At 39.2% G+C, this 19,698-nt stretch overlaps 1 protein-coding gene across 1 annotated transcript in view; it reads left to right on the forward strand.

The window, feature by feature from the left end:
• Nucleotides 1-17,467, forward strand: part of EYA4 (EYA transcriptional coactivator and phosphatase 4) — a 183,362-nt gene extending 165,895 nt beyond the window's left edge. The window contains exons 15-20 of the mRNA XM_068149808.1: nucleotides 3,744-3,802; nucleotides 3,917-4,077; nucleotides 6,336-6,450; nucleotides 8,265-8,386; nucleotides 11,243-11,343; nucleotides 13,100-17,467. Coding sequence (XP_068005909.1) covers nucleotides 3,744-3,802; nucleotides 3,917-4,077; nucleotides 6,336-6,450; nucleotides 8,265-8,386; nucleotides 11,243-11,343; nucleotides 13,100-13,180 — 639 coding nt within the window. The 3' untranslated portion in view covers nucleotides 13,181-17,467. The remainder of the gene's footprint in view (nucleotides 1-3,743; nucleotides 3,803-3,916; nucleotides 4,078-6,335; nucleotides 6,451-8,264; nucleotides 8,387-11,242; nucleotides 11,344-13,099) is intronic.
• Nucleotides 17,468-19,698: the final 2,231 nt, after the last annotated feature.

Below are 19,698 nucleotides of genomic sequence, written 5' to 3' on the forward strand. Positions count from 1 at the left end.
TACTAATGAATTTATATTCCAGTAACATTGAGTCCATCCCCTACGTCCTGTAAGCTCTCTTTTTTTTCCGTCTTGATTGTGAACACTTCATACCAGGGCCCAGTAATAATAACCAAATTATTGAAAGCTGTCACATGGAAAAATAAAATTTTCTTTAGCCTATGCAAATCTGTCTCACTACAATGACTGCTGATGCAGAAATTCCAATCTGCTGAGACATTCCCCACTGACCCAGTAACCCATGTTCTAATCAGCCAAGATGCACTGTTATTTCAGGCTAGGCTGTTCTCCAACTGTTTCATTCTCAGTGTATAAATTTTAGTTTGCTTGAGAAATATCATTTGGGAGGGCATTTGGTGTTTTGCCATGAAAACAGGAGTCTAGTGCTCTAGTGCTCATGTGCCTAAACACTACCTAGAGACGGGACTCAGTTCTGTAATAATACCTTGGCTAATGTTCTCAGCTAGGTAAGGAATAGAATTAAGGTTATTTTATTAATTTTAAGATAGCTTTAAAAATGTTGATGGGGCATACATGCATGCAGAAAACCCACAAAAAAAATCTGCAAACTGCAAGTAGGAGTTTGGACATCAATCTTCCAACCCCATTATCCCCTTCTACTCTCGTGGTGATGATGATGAAAAGCATTTCTTTCAAATAAACTGCATTATGTTCCCAATTTGATGATGACCCTACCACATTCTAAATAAGTGGTTTGTTGTTTTTCTTATTTGAAATAAAATTTGCAATAAAAAATTGAGATTTAGATCAGCCTCAGAATTTGGGAGGCAGGGTGAATTAGTTTTAACAGAGCCTGAGGTACATGTGTATAAAAAAAGGCTGTTCTGTATCGCCTGGGAGAGCACGGTGCTGAATATCCTCTCAGTAATAACATTTCCATGTTCAGTGTGGTGAGTCAGTGTTTTTACTGGATAATGAAATTATTGTCCATTCCAGGAGAGTAATTTTTATGGATGATTTGTTGATTCTGTAGTCTCAAATTTTCAGGCTCTAAAAAATTACTGCAAAAAAATTGACTGCATGCAGATAAAACTTAAATTAGCATTGCTGCAAGCAAAAGCCAATTAACTGTACCTAGATTCCTTCCTTCCACTCTCAGTAGTAGGAAATATATTTTATCTTTCTTAGTTTTGGACCTTGCACTGACAATGAGATTCTGGGATTTGAGTGTAGCCAGTACTATAGAGGATACGAAATGTATTTTAACTTAACATTTAAAGCTTGATGTCCTTCCTCCCTGCAAGTGTTTGGTATCTTTCACAAAGAAGCTCAAATGTAGTGATTCACCACCAGTTTTCTGTTCCTTTTTGGGAAGAGTAGAGAACTGTCTCAAATCTGCTCAAACCATCTGTTCTTTCTTTTTTTCTTTCTTTGCTTTTCTTCTTTCTTTTTTTTCCCCAAAATGTTTTTTTCACACCACATAAGTGAATCTGTAAAATGTAAACACTTTAGTTAAGTAGGTTAAGTAGGTTAATAAACAAGAAAACAAAGTAAAGCAAAGCAAAGAGAGACAGACACCTATGTTTGTTGTTGGTCAGTAAATGTGTATTGCCAGTAGGTTGAGGAGATAAGCCATAGGTCCAAGAGGAGAATAGGAAGGAAGGAAAGGAGGAAGCTGTTGGGTTTGATCCCCTTTCAAACTAAAGAAGTTTCTTGCAGGGGCAAGGAGCAAGTAATCAGAAAGCTGTGCATTCCCCTTATCTCCTCTTCCTAGAGTCAATGAACAAAATGAGATAAAATCAAAGTAAACAGCTATGCCTTTGCCACCTGCTCATATTTAATTTAATAATGGCATTATCAGCAGAACAGTTACCTGGAATTTTCAAGGCTGGGACAATGTAGTTGAAAGCCTTGAGAACACCCAAACAGCAGCAGACACTCCTTCTTAGTCCTCAGGGTTTCTGTGTGCCCCCCATTTAATTTGTACATCTTCAAATCCACAGGACTGATTTTTAAGCTTTGGAAATTGTGTTATGCTTTGACCAGTTCCAGGGAAATCTGTGAAGGCGATTAGGATGCCAGATATTGCAAAATATAGACATAGAATTTGTCCCAGTGGGGACTTCCATCTTATTTTTGAGTCTTTCTTCTACACTGGGTGGAGTAGAGTTGTATTTATTTTTTTTCTGGAATGTAAATAAATAAGGATAAAGAAACTAATCCTTCATTTCAGCTGCTGCTTCCCATTTTCTTTCTCTTTGTATCTGACATTTACATCCAAAAGCAGATTCTTTAAAATATTCTACAGCTCAAGATAATTGCCTCAGAAAGACACAAGACAATTTTATTTCTCCAGTGGGGAGAAGAAAGATTCATTTTTGTTCCATGAGCACAGCTCTTTCATGCCTGTCTTAATGGATTAATCCCATTGTGCAGAGCTTGGCCCCTCATTCTTTTAGTCATCACACAAATTTCAAACTATGATTCCTTGTACGATGCAACAAAATAATGTACTTCAAACTGAAGTTTTATGTATTTATTTTATACCAAAACTGCTAATTTATTTTTGCAACAACTTCATTTGGTTAAAAGTGGTAAGTTTTCATTTGGTACAAAGCAAACAGAAAGAAGAAATCTTGTTTCCTCATATTCACAGTCTAGGAACTTGTGTCATACACATTTGGAAATCACTCCCTCATTCATATTTAACTGGACAACTTAGCATTGGTATGAGACTTGGGACTGCATATTCCTGCATGTCACAGGGAGTCTGAATCAAGTGCTGCTTGTCAGCAACTTTATTTGGCATGAGTGACTCAAATGACTTATTTTGAGGCACAAGAGAGCCCAACCTCATTTTGTCTTCATGATGAGGTTAAATTACCAGAAAACATTAGCTGAGGAGCAGTTTTAAATGCTTCCTTGAAATGTTTCATTGATTATTTTAAGGTTATATTAATCAGCTACTTCATTTTTTTTTAAACTTACTTGCATACAAGAAAGTAAAATCTCCATACACTGAATTTCAAAGGCCTCCATCCTTCAGTTAAGCTGTTAATTGTAGCAGCTACAGAAGACACTAATGCAATGCCTGTTCATATTTACTGCTGCTTGGTAGATTGTTTATTTATTTGTGCTTCCCCCTCATTTTCCTGTCTTTCTGCTGTAACCCCTGTGCACAAAAGCTTATTTGATAGCTATCCCAATTATAAAACCATCTTGGAGGGGAGTTCAGTTTTCCAGTGTACCTCAGTTCCCTTGAGTTACTTCCATCCATTCCAAAACCAGGAAATCATGAAGTTTGCCAGGACTGCTTGATTATCTGTGATTTTTCCAGCCTCAGGCATTTGGATAAAAGAATATGATAAGCCTCCAAACTCGCAGAGATTTAACAGAGCTGATAATGCCTGTTGAGATTTGTCATCACTAGCTTTTAAGAAGTGGGGAAATAAGGTTTAGATGGTTTTTAAATATTAGTAGGCTAAAAAGACTGTAAAAGAGACTTGAAATTGTTGGGGCTGTTTTGCAATTAAAATGATTTGAATCTAGAAACACGCTAAAATTACGCATTGCTTTTCTAAAGCTCTGGTTTAATAATTTACAGTGTAGGAGCTGAAAGTCGTAGTCTTTTAAAGAAACTGATAGCGATAGGAAGCCGTAGGTGTACCTATAGCGCCATCTTCTGGTGCAGTTAGTGGCCTGCACCGATCGGTTCTTCATCTGTGCTTAGCGTATGGTGAGCATACATAAAACAGTTTATCATCTGGGCTTTTTTTTAACAGGAGTGTGATCAAGTTCATATAGATGATGTTTCTTCTGATGATAATGGACAAGACCTAAGGTGAGATATAGTATTCGTTTTTTTGTTTGTTTTTTTTTTCTTGAAAGATTGAATAAATTGAGCATTTACAGGAATACATTGTATTTATTTTTACTGTATTTTGGGTGTTTGCAGTACCTACAGTTTTGCAACTGATGGCTTCCATGCAGCTGCAAGTAGTGCAAACCTTTGTCTGCCAACAGGTGTAAGAGGAGGGGTTGACTGGATGAGGAAGCTGGCTTTCCGTTACAGAAGAGTAAAAGAGTTGTATAATACTTACAAGAACAACATAGGAGGTGAGTTTGTCAAAACCAATTTAGAGTGCTGATCAGGTTAAACTTCATGAAAATTAACTGATACCAAGGGAATGTGCTTTGGAAGCTATGGTGAACAGAAAGTGATGTGACTAGAGCATGGGCTGTTGAAAGCGGCTGACTGTAATGGCAGGAGAACCAGATATGGGGAAACCATGCAGGGTTTTGTTTAGCTTCCATAGAGCTCATTTTTCTCCTTCAGACCCAGCTTGGTTATACTCACCTTACTGATTTGTTGTGCCACCTTAAATATGCTGTGATTTTAGGAAAGAGATTGTATAGTTTCCACATCAGAAATTGGTTGTGGCTGGCGTTTTCCATCATACATTTTCATAAAGCAGTTGGTAACAACACACTGCCTGATAAACTCTGCTGGGTGTCTGCTAGTCTGTTTTCACCAGTGGATGCAAGAAAACTAGTAATGCTATGCCACTAGCCCCTTTTGTTGACCCTGTAGCTTACACAGTTAATTTTGTTAGCAAGAAATCTGAGAGCTTTCTTGTGAATGTTTTCATTCATGGACTCAGCCTTGTCTGTGCCAGCAGGCTTATAGGAAATCAAGCAGCAGAACTGAAAGAATCTGTTCTGGAGAGTCCTATGTGACTTGCAGAGACAGACAGCCTTCTTCTGCGGAGGGCAGTCAACTGACTCCCTCAAGAAGAGACTGTAAGAACAAGGAATACTTAATATTCTTCAAGTGTTGCTATAGCCACGTTTGAGGATAAAATGAGGCTAACCCAAACTGGGAAGGAGTCCAGGTGAACGCTCTACCATTCCCTAGGTTTTTTTCAACTCACCTGAAATATTTTACAAAGGAACCTGAAACTCAGAAGCTCACCCTCATGATGTTCTTTTATCCCTTCCTGCAGTCCCATGTCAACAGGAAACAGTGCAATTATTATGTCAATCTGAAATGCATGTGTTTTCTCATAGTATTTCAGAGTCTTTACTTGCCACAGGAATAAGCAATAGGTCCAAAGGCTGATAGTAGGTGATTGGCTTTCACTCGCTCTGCCTTGCCCTTCATTGGTGTTATGAGAAGAGTTTTTCTATAATACCTGAAACATTCTTATCTACAAGTTCACTGGGCCTCCTTATACCTCCTAAGGCATCTAACATGCTAAAACTTCTGTATTTCATAAAAACATCTAACACTAGTAGGAGCTTAAGTCCAAGAGGAAGCACACTAAGAGCATCATTGCAAAGGCAATGCACAGTACATTGTAATAAGGTTTTTATTCTCTCCCGCTAATACTGCTTCTGAAATGCATTCCATCGCTGGCACAATGAAATGTTTGTTCATTCATCCTCTGCTTCCAAGCTTTTTTAATAATCTTTTTATTACACATCTCTCTTTCTATTTCAATATAACTGCTAGAAGGCAACAGAAGGCTAGATCAAACTAGGTATTTTTAGGTCGCTTCATTGCAGATTCTTGAGGACAGTCATCATCACTTCTCGGGAACACGGGGTGTGAAAGAGAAGGGGGCTACTAAAGGTCGTGAAGCCTGCTTCCCTGCTTTTCCAGGACCAAATCTAAATTTAAAATAACTTGATTCCAAAGAACATTTGTCTCAACATTCAATAGACTCTGGGTGTTTTTAAAAATCTGATGATTTATAGCCAAAAGGAAATTTTAAGGTGTTTTAAGGGACCAACCGAGATATGAGAACATTAGATGTACAGCTGTTGCAGGGCTATAAAAGGTGCTATGCTTACTGACTACAACAGGACATGAAGAGCAAGTCATCAGCAAACAAATGCATTTCCATATGTGTAACCTGAGGTTCACCTATGTCCAGAGTTATAAGCAGGGCAGTATTAAATTGATGCAGATACTGCAAAGGCCAAGTTTATTCTGAAGTGTCTTCTTCTGGAAGTGTCTTTGCATATTATCCCAATGGCATGGATCTTCTTGTCCCTGCCTCTGATTATTAGAGAATAAGATGCATGTGTGGAGCTAGTTTAAAAGTATCTAAATAGAAAAAGAATAAATATAAGAACCACCTCAGACAACTGCTTCTTAACTACAACACTCAACGGCATCCCTTGATATAATGAAGTACAGATAAAAACCTGAATGCTTTACCAAGCTTTGAAGACAATAGAATTTCCCATTGATGATTTTTTCAAGCTCTAGTGAAATTTAAAATGAAACTATTACTATAAAATCTGTACATTCCAGCTAATACAGAATTTAATTTCGTTTGTTTTCTGTTCTTGCTTTTTTTACGTAAAAGGACTCCTGGGTCCCGCTAAAAGAGATGCATGGTTGCAATTAAGAGCAGAGATTGAAGCTCTAACAGACTCCTGGCTAACAAATGCACTTAAATCGCTGTCAATTATCAGCACAAGGTATGTATTTGGGTCTACTCTAAAGAAGTTTCTAGTTTTGGACTTGTAACAGCTATTTTTTGGACATTTTAAGTTACAATCAATCAGTGCCTTTAAAACACATCAGGTCTAATACAACTGTTTAATAGGACATAGGTAAAAATCCATGGGAAGTGATTTAATTTACAGCTTATTCAATTTTCAGTGAGTCAAACATTTCATAAAGTTAGTATGTAGTATCCTTTAAGATAGGATTAATGTCCCTGCATACATTGAAAGGGTACTGTAGAAGTTCTGAACCAGCCTGTGATCTGTTAGCTTCTGGACAGCATCCTCTGAATTCCCTGTCTCCCTGTTCTGTCCTCCAATGTTTGTCACTATTCATGGTGTTACATAAATATTGTGTAGATCCCTGAATAAAAAAAGCATTTGCCCTCTGTCTTGCCAGACAAACCAGTAGGCTTAAGTGTATATCTAAGTTTTCAGAAGACCAAAAGTCTGTTTTAACTGAGGTGAATGTCTGGGTTTCTATTAAGGAGACATAAAATGCATTGTTCCTTTGAAAGAATAAAACTGTGAACACTGCTGCTACTTAATCAGCCTTGCAATATGTATATTATTAGAAGTCCCCAAAAGTGCTGGTTTTAAACCATTATAAAAAACAAAGTTAAGCCATCTTGACTTCCAAACATGTCTGGGTAAAGACTCAGCATCAAGTGGAAAGAACAAACCTGAAAAGGTGAAAAATTTAGATGAAACCTAACAACTTTTGTAATGTGTTTAACTCTTGATTGTTTGTTTAACAGTGTCTTAAACACTTCGAGGGGGGAAAAAGGCAGTGGGGGTAATGCATGCAATCTATTGTGTTTAGCTCTGCATTTCTGGCTGAATTGCTGGTCTTCAAAAAGACATTTGGTAATGAAGGCTGTTTGAGCTTTGATGGATGAGCCTGGAAAACTTACCAGTTTCTCAGGACTGTTAAAATCATTGTCTTTTGTCTTGTCTTTAAAAAGCTGTGCAGCTATAAAGCTTCAGAAGCTACTTATGAGGCTGCTAACATCATCTATGTGTTAGTTGTAGGAGATTGAGTTATATTACGGCAGAAGTTACATTATGGCCTAAGGTCTTGCTTGGTGTTTGTGAAAGAACCAGGAAGGAGAAAAAAAATCACACCTATTTGCTCTCAGCTGCATCTTCACGCTGTCAGGCTCATGTTTTAGCCTAAAGTAGCCTGGCTCTTGGGTTTTCTGTTGTGCAACCGCTAGCACAACTTCTCTATTCAAGTTTTTATCCTCCCCATTCGATTCTTGCTTAGCATTGCTATTCCTAACTCTCCCTTTTCTCAGAAATATTCTTACTCTTGAAACGTGAATAAAATGATGTCATTGTGCAGAAATGAGTACTGGCTGGTTGTGTCTCCTCAAGACAGGAGTAACAAATGATGTTTTCACTTCTCCTTACACATTTATTTGTCTGGTGCCTACTATCAAGTAACTGTTAACATGAAAATGATGCTTTCAAAGCATTAGAATGCCAATTTTTGGAGATAGTTGGTGATCTGAAATGTCTGCATTTTAGTGAACCCATCTTCATGGACCTGGTGTTTATGAAGAAGTGTGGAATATTGCCTACAAATCTGACTTGCATATGTTTTAAAGGGTTTTGTCAAAAGTACTTAATTTTTTCTGTAAGTCTTGATGCTGAGCAGCATTGCTGTGTGAGTGAAAAGTAATTGTTGAGGAATCCTGACTAGGCTTTCCACAGCTTGTTCACCTCATCAGCATTTGAGAAATTATTTTAAGGTATTTAAACATTAACTGTTTTACTCATTTTAGGAATAATTGTGTAAATGTGTTGGTAACAACAACCCAGCTCATCCCAGCACTTGCAAAAGTTCTGCTATACAGCTTAGGAGGAGCTTTTCCTATTGAAAATATTTACAGTGCAACAAAAATAGGTAAGACATTTATTCTTTCATCCTTTCTAAGAGCACTGCATTGCCAATATTCGTTTGCCAGTAATGGATGTATTCCAAGCCACTTCCCTGACACAGTGTCGCAAGATTTAGGCATTGCATGTGTTTGTCAATAAATTTCAACTTCAGCTTATCTTCACTGATGCCCAAAGGAATAAAGGTCTCCATACATGAAGCTGGAGGTGGGGAGATTCAGGCTAGATGTGAGGAGGAGGTTCTTCACCATGAGAGTGGTGAAACCCTGGAATGGGTTGTCCAGGGAGGTGGTCGAGGCCCCGTCCCTGGGGGTGTTTAAGCCCAGGCTGGATGAGGCTCTGTCCAGCCTGATCTAGTGTGGGGTGTCCCTGCCCATGGCAGGGGGGTTGGAACTAGATGATCCTTGTGGTCCCTTCCAATCCTGAATGAAACTATGAAACTATGAAACTATACTGATTAAAAGCATCAGAAACTCCTTTGTATGGTGCAGAAAACATAAAATGAAGAAAAGTCTTTTGTGAAATCAAGTCTAAGCAGAACTTATGTTAAAATAGACTCTGCTCTGACCTTCAGCTCCGTGTAAGCTAGGCCACCACTTGACAAAGCTTTTTCTGGAAGCACAGTACATCAGTGATGGTAATGATGACTGTCACCAACAGAACCTGTGCTGATGGATGCCACAAAGCACTTTCCTATGCTGTTGATAACTCTCTCTCTCCTGTGTATTACAGTCTGGAAAGTCATGGGGTTTGGACATAGCATCCAACATTTCCCTGTAAAGCAAGACAAGTTGCAATTCCTGTGAAATGGTGCAGCCTACAATGACTGATCATTTTGGCACATTTCGTGATTTACCCATTATGAATTCAGGAATGTTTAATTTCTATACCTATGACACTTCGTATAGCATGGAATGTGACACTTTATTAACAAAAGCATTATAATGTGTTTCCTAAATGATATTCACAAGTGAAAAAACAATGCATCCTGTAACAGTGTCAGGAAAAGCTATTACCTCAGTCATCGTTTAATTAGCTGTAGATGTCTTCTAGACAGGAATGCCTCAAACACTTCATAAACTGAAGTCAAGGCACCAAGTGTCCCGAATACAACCTGATACTGAGCAGCCTCTGGAATTAATGTCATGTGTCACACAGCCTGTACACGTTGGATTCAGTCACTGAGACTGCACTCAGACCTAAGGAAGGAGCATTAATGGTGCTAACAGCACAGAAGGGGGTGGTGAAGTGAAGCACATCCCCTGGAGGCTCTGTCAAATTTATTCTACACCAGGAATTCCTTCAGGGAACAGTATGGTCACTGTCAGGAGCACAGCAAATTCTACTGGGTACAAGATCTCTCTCTACTTTTCATCTCAGTGATCTCTGCTCTGTGATGAGCAGAAAACTAGCTACAGCTGTTGCTTGCACACACAGAAATCTGGTTCTCACAGTGCTTCTCCTAATCATAAGCCCTTTTTTGTGGGCCAGCCAAGAAAAAACAAGAGAAGAGCAGTAAGCATCAGAGATGTAGAAATCAGGAGCTTGTGAGAAGAGACTAAAAATCTGGGATGTAAGACTGGGGAGACAATACCTGAAGGGGGTCTAAAAGAAGGCTGGAAAGCGAGAGTTAATGAAGGCCTGTAGTGATAGGATGAAGGGCAATGGTTTTCAATTAGAGAAGAGCAGATTTAGGTTGGACGTCAGGAGGAAGTTCTATATCGTGAGGGTAGTGGAACACTGAAACAGGTTGCCCAGGGAGGTAGTTGAGGCCCCATCCCTGGAGATATTAAAGTCAGGCTTGGCAAGGCACTGAGCTGCCTGATCTAATGGAGGATGTCCCTCCTTGCTGCACCACCTTTGGAGGTCCCCTGCAACCCAAGCCATTCTGTGAGTTTATGATTTTATTGTGGAGAGGAAAGAAATACTCTTATTCTGTGTTGCTAGGAAGTATGACTATAGGTGATCATTTCTTTGCATGTGTAGGTCACATGTTGGAGAGAAGTTTCCTAATGGTAAGGGTTAATTAAATGTGGAGATCACCCGTGGAGACAGTGAAATCATCATATTAGGACAGTTTTAGGATCTATAGTAGAAGCATTTGTTGGCAAAACTGAACCTGGACAATGAGATGAGTCGATGACTGCACTTTCAATTCTTTTTATCATTGTTACTGTCTTAGCTTACTTCTTTCCACATTCCTCCAAAAGACCCAAAATGCTTCATGAAGTTCTCACAGGAACCTGTTGTCTAATTTCACCTTGCTTGTCCATTGTTCTTAGAACAATTTTTTCCGCTGCTACATCACTTGCTGTGGAGAAGGAGGCAGTGGTTAGACTCAATGATCTTAAAGGTCTTTTTCCACCAACATGATTCTATAAGTATTGAATTAAATGTTCTGCTTTCCTTGAAATATTACTGCAATAACAAGGAAATATTTGAATTCAGTTATTCATTCGCTGACCTGTTCATTTTTACAGTGCTGCTAATTGTTTCATCTTCCTGACTTTCCTGTGACAATTGAGAAAGACATTTCATTTTACATGGAACAGCTTAGTTTTACTATGGGAATTAATTGCTTCTTGCCAGCCCTGGCTCTAAATCCCAAGGCTGGGAACTTTTCAAAAGCAGTAGTAACAATGTCTCGCCACTACAATAATCCCTTGTAGGTCTTTACCATAACTCACTTGATAGCTTGAATAAGTAGTGCATTGTTTTTTCAGGCAAAGAGAGCTGTTTTGAGCGTATAGTGTCCAGATTTGGCACTAACATAACTTATGTTGTGATTGGAGATGGCCGAGATGAGGAACATGCAGCTAATCAGGTAACTTCACTCTGAACTCTTATCTCATTTATCTTCCAGGAAAAGAAAGTTGCTTTGAACGAATAATGCAAAGGTTTGGCAGAAAAGTAGTATATGTTGTAATTGGGGATGGTGTAGAAGAAGAACAGGCAGCAAAAAAGGTAACCCGTCTCCTGAAATGTTGGTGTGATACATAGCTACTAATGCAAGCCTTTCTGTTTGCATTTCTGTCAGTGTTGCACTATGGCAGAATGACAAATAATTTTAGTCCCCAGATGCAAGGCCACAAGAGCATGATGAGTTAAAAAACTTAGAGTAAAATGAACCATTTGGATTCTAGCATTTGCCTCACTTTGGTTTGGAATGAAACGAAGTTGCAAAATTGTTTTTAAAAGAAATGAAAAATGATTGGAGGGGAAAAAAAAATATCTGACTAACTTTGCAAGCAAATTAAACAGAAGAGATATAAAGGGCTATGGCACAAGGTTTGGGTGGTGGTTTTCTTGAAGTGTTGAAATCAGGGAAGCTTCAAGAGAAGTGTTACCGAGAATGTGGAAAACCATAAAGAACTGTGCAAAGTTTTTGCTGAGATTGGTAAAGATCTGTAGCGTACTGAAGCAAATTCGATGAACAGATAATTTGCTTCGAGAAAGACACATCTGCCAAAGAAAAAAGAACTCAACATAGAGATTGTGCACCGAATCTGTGTCTAAAATGAACTGTTTCTTTAGGAATACTCTGTTTTCTCATGAGACTTATTCAAGTCTCAATTTCATCAGATAAGTTTTCGATGTTCAGAAACAGATCAAGTTATTCGTTTGCACCACAGTTCCCAAGTATAACCTTGGAAGCTTGCAGAGACTGAAAATTTTTGCCTCATGATGTCTACATGGGACAAAGAATGCAAATACCATGCTAGGAGTAGCAAAAGCAAGCGCCCTGTTAATTTTGCAGCGGGAAGGAGGGAAACAAAACGAAAGTAACCAAAATGCTCATTCCAAATGGTTCCTTAATATAGGTACAATACTGGTGATGGGTCTTTTATAGTTTGTGCTAAACAAAGGTGGTTGGATTGCATACTTTCCAGTCTGGCATGCTTTTTTTTTCTTAACGTTGCCTATATTGCATGGATAGATAAAGAATTCAGAGAGATGGATGAATATAGCACATTATAAATAGATCTGAATACAACATGAAAGTATGTGGTTGGGTTTTTTTTCCTGTTCCAAAGATCTGCTGGAGGAGAATGGTGCATATATCTACATCTCTCATAGATACTGATGCTTTTTTGCAGCACAAATTATCTTTTCTTTTCTTTTCTTTTCTTTTCTTTTCTTTTCTTTTCTTTTCTTTTCTTTTCTTTTCTTTTCTTTTCTTTTCTTTTCTTTTCTTTTCTTTTCTTTTCTTTTCTTTTCTTTTCTTTTCTTTTCTAAGCCAGAAATTTGTTATTTTCTTATCCAAAGAGAGTTCTCTTTTCCCCCCCCTAGATGGAGAAAAATGTAATTCAATTCTGTTTCAAAGTGTTGAATCTGAAGCCTCTTTTAATGAAAGTCTTACAGCCCTCTAAATGATCGTTGGTTATATGGAAAAGACTAATAAGGAGGAGCAGAAAGGGATTTCCTCTTAATGCTCCTTCCTAGGGGTTTGCATGCTAACAACAACCAAATAGCCCTTACTAAATAATGGGCTCCTCCCAAAGAAAATGTTAGGAAAGACTAATAATTTTCACTTCAGTTGAACTATTAAGCTCAGATCTATTTTGGTCTGATTTTTGTCAGTAACGTACTAGCAAAAATCAATCCAGAACGACAGTGGTGTAAAATAGGTGGTGGTAATCTGACTAGCCTCATGTGTCATATACTGGCCTGTCACACTGGTTCATCTTTCCTGACCTTTTCCCCCCTCTAACAAACGCAGCACAACATGCCTTTCTGGAGGATATCCAGTCATTCGGACCTCTTGGCTCTCCATCAAGCACTGGAACTAGAGTATTTGTAACTGTGTTCTAAAGCTGGCAATCCTTTATATATATATATATATGTGTGTGTGTGTATATATATATACACATATATATATATATATTTCAAGTACACTGAATTTTTATGTGTGATTCAATGCCTCTTGGCTTTCCACATATGAATTGTCTTAAGAAAGGAAGAAATGTTTGGGATTAAAAATTCCAAACTGAAGAATTCAGATTGCTGAATGGAGTTAAAACGTTAGTGCTGCATAAGGAAGCTCTAAGGTCTTATATATGCAACGTTTTTTTCAATGAATGAAAACTGTGGAGGTTGCTGGTACACACCAAGTGAGCCCTGACAGGAGTGAACAAAGGACTCGAACTGGCAAAGCACCAACACGCATTCTCCAGCCGACAAGGTGGTGTTCAACAACATTCCTCAAAATGGGATATATTCTCAGCACTGAGGTTTGAACCAGACTTTAGCCTACCTAACCCAGAAAATCTGAATTGGAATGCACTCAGACTGTATAATGACAATCCTGTCTAGACCTGTAATTTGTGTAAATTATTGGTGAAAATAATTTACTGTGACTTTATTAGCAGCTGATTTTGGAAGTGGATGCAATTTTTCTTTCTTTTTTTTTTTTTGTTTTTGGGGGTTGGGGGGAGGAGGGAAGGGGGACAGGGGAGGGTCAGGGTTATATAATATTGTCTCTTTTATAAGTTTGGCAAATGGAATGTGCATAATGATGTGTTGTGCCTTAAAGAAAAGACTGTGTTTGTGTGTTATAATGTAATTTTGGTTAAAAACTATGTAGATAAACAACGACAACAACAACAACAACAGCAAAATAATGATCTTTGTGATAATTTTTGACATGACCAAATTTCAAATTCACAGAAGTCAAAGAGCGAGCAAGGCTGCACCAAAGCATTTAAGTGTTTGTTGCAGTAAGAAACAAACCAAAATATAATAAAGGAAAGTTTGTGGTTTTCATTTGGATTCTGAATAATTCCACAGATTGCTTGAGGAAAGTTAAGAGTATGTTGGGAGGTTGATACTGGGGACCGCTGCCTTGAAAGCTAGAAAAATTAAGTTTAACACCTTCAGCACCGTTTCTTGATTCTCCAACAAGAGCCATATTCATTAATTACTTAGTCCACAGAAAGCCATATAGTGAGTGCATCTGCTGTGTATAAAAGGGCAAATTTCTATTCAGCAGACAAAGTGTGCAGGTGGCATTACTTGAAGGTGAAAATGTGGAGTTAAGCACAGCGGGGAAATAAGCACAAGTTCGTTAGGAATGAAAAATTACTAAAGAACCTCTCACCAGTCAGATGCACAAATTATACTACCTTGAGCATGTCCAGGATCAACACAAACTGCTGAAATTGCTGGCGTGATAACATCAGCCATTTGGGGAGTACAGCCCACTCTGGTAAAGATAACAGCATTTTGGTAGCTTTTTGATTCTGTACCACATCTGTGAGTCTTCTGGTGCCGGTCGACATGATTTTCCTGTCCCGTTTTGGATTTCACAACTATATTTCACATCGACAACCCTACATGTTTCTGAATAAAAAACTGCAATAGCATGTCAGGCATCTGAGAAGATAAGGGAGGGAATTTATGAAGAAATACTTAGAAAACTATTACCTTAATTTTCATCATATCTGTTAAAACTTGCAGTCCATACAGTGATAATTACCTTGCAAGTTTTGAACGTGCTACCTTTCAGCTTCGCAAAATGAACGAGACCCACATTGCACACAGGGTCCCCAGTTCTCTACGTGCAGCTTGAGCACTCTAAATCATAGAATCATAGAATCAATAAGGGCCAGGCTAATCTACACTCCATGATTAGCCCAGCTCTAAAGAATCATAGGATCACAGAATCAATAAGGTTGGAAAAGACCTCAAAGATCATCAAGTCCAACCTGTCACCCAAGACCTCATGACTACTAAACCATGGCACCAAGTGCCATGTCCAATCCCTCCTTGGACACCTCCAGGGATGGTGACTCCACCTGAAACAGCAGGAAGCGGTTAATCTCTCATGGCAGGGGATGGAAACTGCTTTTTGGCTTTTAACACTCTATGTGGAGACACCTGAGGTTGCTTTGGCTCTGACTGTGCAAAGAGGTGTGTGCGAGAGATATTAAATGCAAACTCTAGGATGCCTGCACAAAGCGCAGTAGTCAGCACTGAGGTGAAGGTCTTCCCTGTCTGTGCTGTGAAGCCACCATATGTCTTGTTACCAGGTAGTAACTTTGTTGATTTAAACTTTGTAGGTTGTATGAAAGTTAGTTGGTAGGTGAAAGCCTGCAGCCACTGAAAGTCCAAGGCAAATATCCTCTTTGAATTAATGGAATCTCTTTACCGTGTTGGAACCAGTCATCTCCCAACAAACTAATGACAATTTGTTGTCACTGGGAAGTTTAAAGCCATCACATGAGACTTGCCACATATGCAATCATTATTCACTAGCTATTGGGTAATAGATTTATGTGTCCAAAAAAACCCCAAAATATGCATAACTTCTTCATATTTACAGGACATGTCTAGTCAAATGTAGCCTGGAAGTACATTTTTCCTAAAAAGCTGTAGTATCAGCCTTTTGTAGTTTGTCAGGTGCAAAAATTCTGCTGGAATAGGAACAGAGCCCTTCTCAGGTTCCAAAATCATAACATTGCAGGAGAATCTCAACATAAAACAAAACAAAAGCCGACAAAATAAACAAAGGGGAAAAAAATGGTTTGGTGAACTATCTTCTTTTTCTTTTTTTGACAAGTCATAGTGTTATAGAAATGCATGAAGCAATATGATTTCTCAAGTTATTTGTTCAGCTTTTCAGTGTTCTTGTCCTAATCAGATGTAAGAACAAGCAGCAGCCCAGCAGCAGCTGTCAGTTCTTAGAAAACTCTTGCAGTGCCTTCACTCAGTTGCACTTAGCTCTCTGTGGCAGGTATGGTTTGGTTATTAATACTGGACTTTTATACAGGAGGTGGAGGCAAAAGGGGGGAGGTTTTCCACAGCGTGAACAAGTTCTGATTATGACTTGGATTCTGTTAGTAGCAGAAGTTAATCATAGAAATAAATAATCCACAGAAGTGTGCACCCAAAGAAAATTCAAGGATTTACCTCAAAAGGCTTTGCAGTACTAAAACTCTAAACCAGAATTTCATTTCAGAGCACAAATGCTATCTGGCTAAGCAAAACTTATTATGCATCTTTAAATAAAAGTGTGTAAAAAGCATCCTTGAATGAAAGCCTACCTTGTAGATAGAAATTGCTGTGATATATTTTCCTGCATGAACAATACAGAGGAGAAAATAAGCAAGGCAGAGGCAGAGTCACGCCAGACTGTTCCAGATGGATCTGAATAGGTTAGGATGAAGGCTGATCTTTTTGACATGGAGTGGATTTTAATTCAGCAGCATATTAATCAGAAATTGCCTTTCCCTCAGCCTCTCCTCAACAACCAAGATTGAGCACAATGTCATGCTGCAATTATTTTGGGCAAATGAAGCATAGAATGTAATGCCTTTTGCTGATACTCTAACAGTTCTCAATCAATACAGAACTTGAACGTTCATTAGGCATTTGAATAGTCAGCTTGCAGAATACAACTGCAGTGTGACCTCAGTCACAAGGTAGTAGCTCACATAGATGTAACTCCATGCAATTCAGTAAATGTGTAAAAGAGGACAGGCAGAACTCAAAATGACACTTCTTTTTAGATGCCTCTGGAGATTGTGCACAAAGATACACGTGGCAGCCAACTCCCAGATCCCATTTAATTAGAATCCAGTGTGAGCAGCAGTGTTTACATTTAAAGCAGATGCAGCACGTGTTCCAGAGTAAGCGCTGACAAGAGAGATGAGGGCAAATCAAAACCCTGTATGCAAGCACATTTCATCTTGGGGCAGGGGAAAACCTGCAACCAATTGGAATTGCAGACTTTATGGAGAATATGGACATGGCTTATGATAGGAAGACTAGTTTGTAGCTGTGAGGTTGTATGCAGATCAAGGGGTTTGGTTCAAAAGTCATCTCTGCTTTACAGGATTGACACCAGGCATATGCTCTAAATGAATATGGTATTTAGAATCTCTGAAGAGGAGCTGAAGTGGCATGAGCCAAAATCCCAGAAACAGCAGCAATTTGGAGATGTAATTGAAACCAAGGGTCTCTGTCATGTATTAGCAGACTATAGTTTATTAGGGCCTACATAATTTAAGAAAATGTAAATTAAAATTAAAAGCTTGTAAAATTATGTACATTGTTACTATTTCTCAATAAATACACCTGGAAATGTCATTTTCTGCACTATACTGTGTTGTAAGATGCTTGGTTTGTGTTTTAAACTCTCCATACACAATGTCTCTTACAGGAACTGAGTGTGATGTTTGAGTCTCTCTAAGTACTCCTGTGCTGCCTTTGTGGATCAGACCTGGAGCAGCCCTGGGTCCATGCTCACCTCTGTACTGTTTGCAGGGTTCAGCCTCTAGAGGGAAGCTCAGTCACAGATTCACAGAATCACCAAGGTTGGAAGAGACCTCAAAGATCATCAAGTCCAACCTGTCACCTCAGACCCCGTGACTAAACCATGGCACCAAGTGCCACGTCCAGTCCCCTCTCGAACACCTAGCAGCTCCTGCTCTGCACCCAGGTTTCCTCACCAAGAACATTAGGTGCCTTGCTCCAGATGCAGTTAGTGACAAATAACACCTTTGTTGCAGTATCTTTGGGGCAAAATATAGATCAAAACAATGTCATGGTCTACACACATAGTCATTTAAATTCCTTTACCAATTCATTTACTAATCTTACGGGCATGGGTTGTTCAGGAGATGGACTGAGCTACTGAAGGGAAGCAGCCATTTGAGTCAAAGCTGAGAAAATCTGTAAATCATAGAATCAGAATTGTCAAGGCTGGAAGGGACCTCAAGGATCATCTAGTCCCAATCCCCCTGCCATGGGCAGGAGCACCTCACACTAGATTAGGCTGTTCAGAGCCACATTCAGCCTGGCCTTAAAAACTTCCAGGGATGGGACTTCCACCACTTCCTTGGGCAACCTGTTCCAGTGTCCGACCACCCTCTTGGTGAAGAGCTTCTTTCCAACATCCAATCTGAATCTACCCATTTCTAGTTTTGTTCCATTCCCCCTTGTCCTATCACTACCCAACATCCTAAAAAGTCCCTCACAAGTTTTCTTGTAGGCCCCCTTAAGATGTTGGAAGGCCACAATAAGGTCTCCTCAGAGCCTTCTCCTCTCCAGACTGAACAGCCCCAACTCTCTCAGTCTGTCTTCATAGGAGAGGTGCTCCAGCTCCCTGATCAATGTCTTTGGAAGCAGTGCTCTGTGTCTTCATGAGGTGCTAACTTTTATTCTAAGGAAGCAGTCCCCTACAGTCTACTTGCACAAGTTTTAAAGCAAAATTGGGACCACAGGTCTGTCAGGACACTTGGGAATGGCATTATAATCATGAGAAAAACATAGCAAGTGACACAGCCTTGGTAACCACAGTGCTTCAACACAAGAGACAGCTTGTAAATAGTGGAATTGTTTTCCCAGCAGCTAGATTAAAGCATGTCTGTTCTGAATAGAACTGCTCTGTATGTATGTCTGCCTTCTACTCCACTTTTAGGAACAAAAAAGAATATAAGTAGAGTGGGCAAAATATAAAGAAGCCCCATCTACTGATCAGGCTGACCCTTACTAACAGTCTCCCAGATGTGTCTGCCTAGAGAAGAACCATTCAGTACCATTTCAGGAGTGTGAGAGAAAAGGTAGGCAGAAAATGTGTTTCCTCCCCATTCAAACTGTGGGAGATTTCAGAACTTTTTCTTTTTCACATCAAAATGAAAATGAAGTCTTGTAGGCTAGTATTTAAAAGCTTTTGTCTGGGTTACAGCACAACATTACCTTCATTTCCCATTGCTGAGAAACTCAGTGCTCTAAATTGCCATCCATGTATCCTGCAGATGGAATCATACAATTACAGAATGGTTTGGGTTGGAAGGGCCTCTAGTCCAACCCCCTACCCCATCCCACAGTGAGTAGGAACGTCCTTCATCAAGTCAGAATGCCCAGAGCCCCACCAAGCCTGACCATCTCCAAGAATGGGGCTTCAACTGCCTCACTGGGCAACCCATCTCAGCGTTCCAACACCCTCGTGCTAAAGAATTTCCTCCTAACATCCAGCCTAAATCTACTCTGAGAGCATTTATGCCTAGAGAAGTAACTCTTCCTCATTTGGAAGTAAGCATGCCTTTTCTTCATTATCCATTTTCTACAGAGACTCCTCAAGGAAAACCAAGCAGAAATTGGGAATGGAATTATTTATGTGCCTCATTCATTGTTTACCAGTGTACTGTTATTTTTAGGGGGTTCACATTTAGGGTTGTCTTGTTTGAGCCATTTTCCTTTTGGCTTTTTTTCTAAACAAATCATGGATTCAGAAACATTTTACAAATGTTTATAAATTCGGGAGAATTAGTTCAGTTAGCAAAATCCCAGACAGTAGGAGAAAGTCAAAAAACCCCA

The sequence above is a fragment of the Melanerpes formicivorus genome, unplaced genomic scaffold (genome assembly GCF_026170545.1).
Source record: "Melanerpes formicivorus ecotype bairdi unplaced genomic scaffold, bMelFor1.0.p_v2 SCAF_2, whole genome shotgun sequence".
NCBI classification, from domain to species: Eukaryota; Metazoa; Chordata; class Aves; order Piciformes; family Picidae; genus Melanerpes; species Melanerpes formicivorus.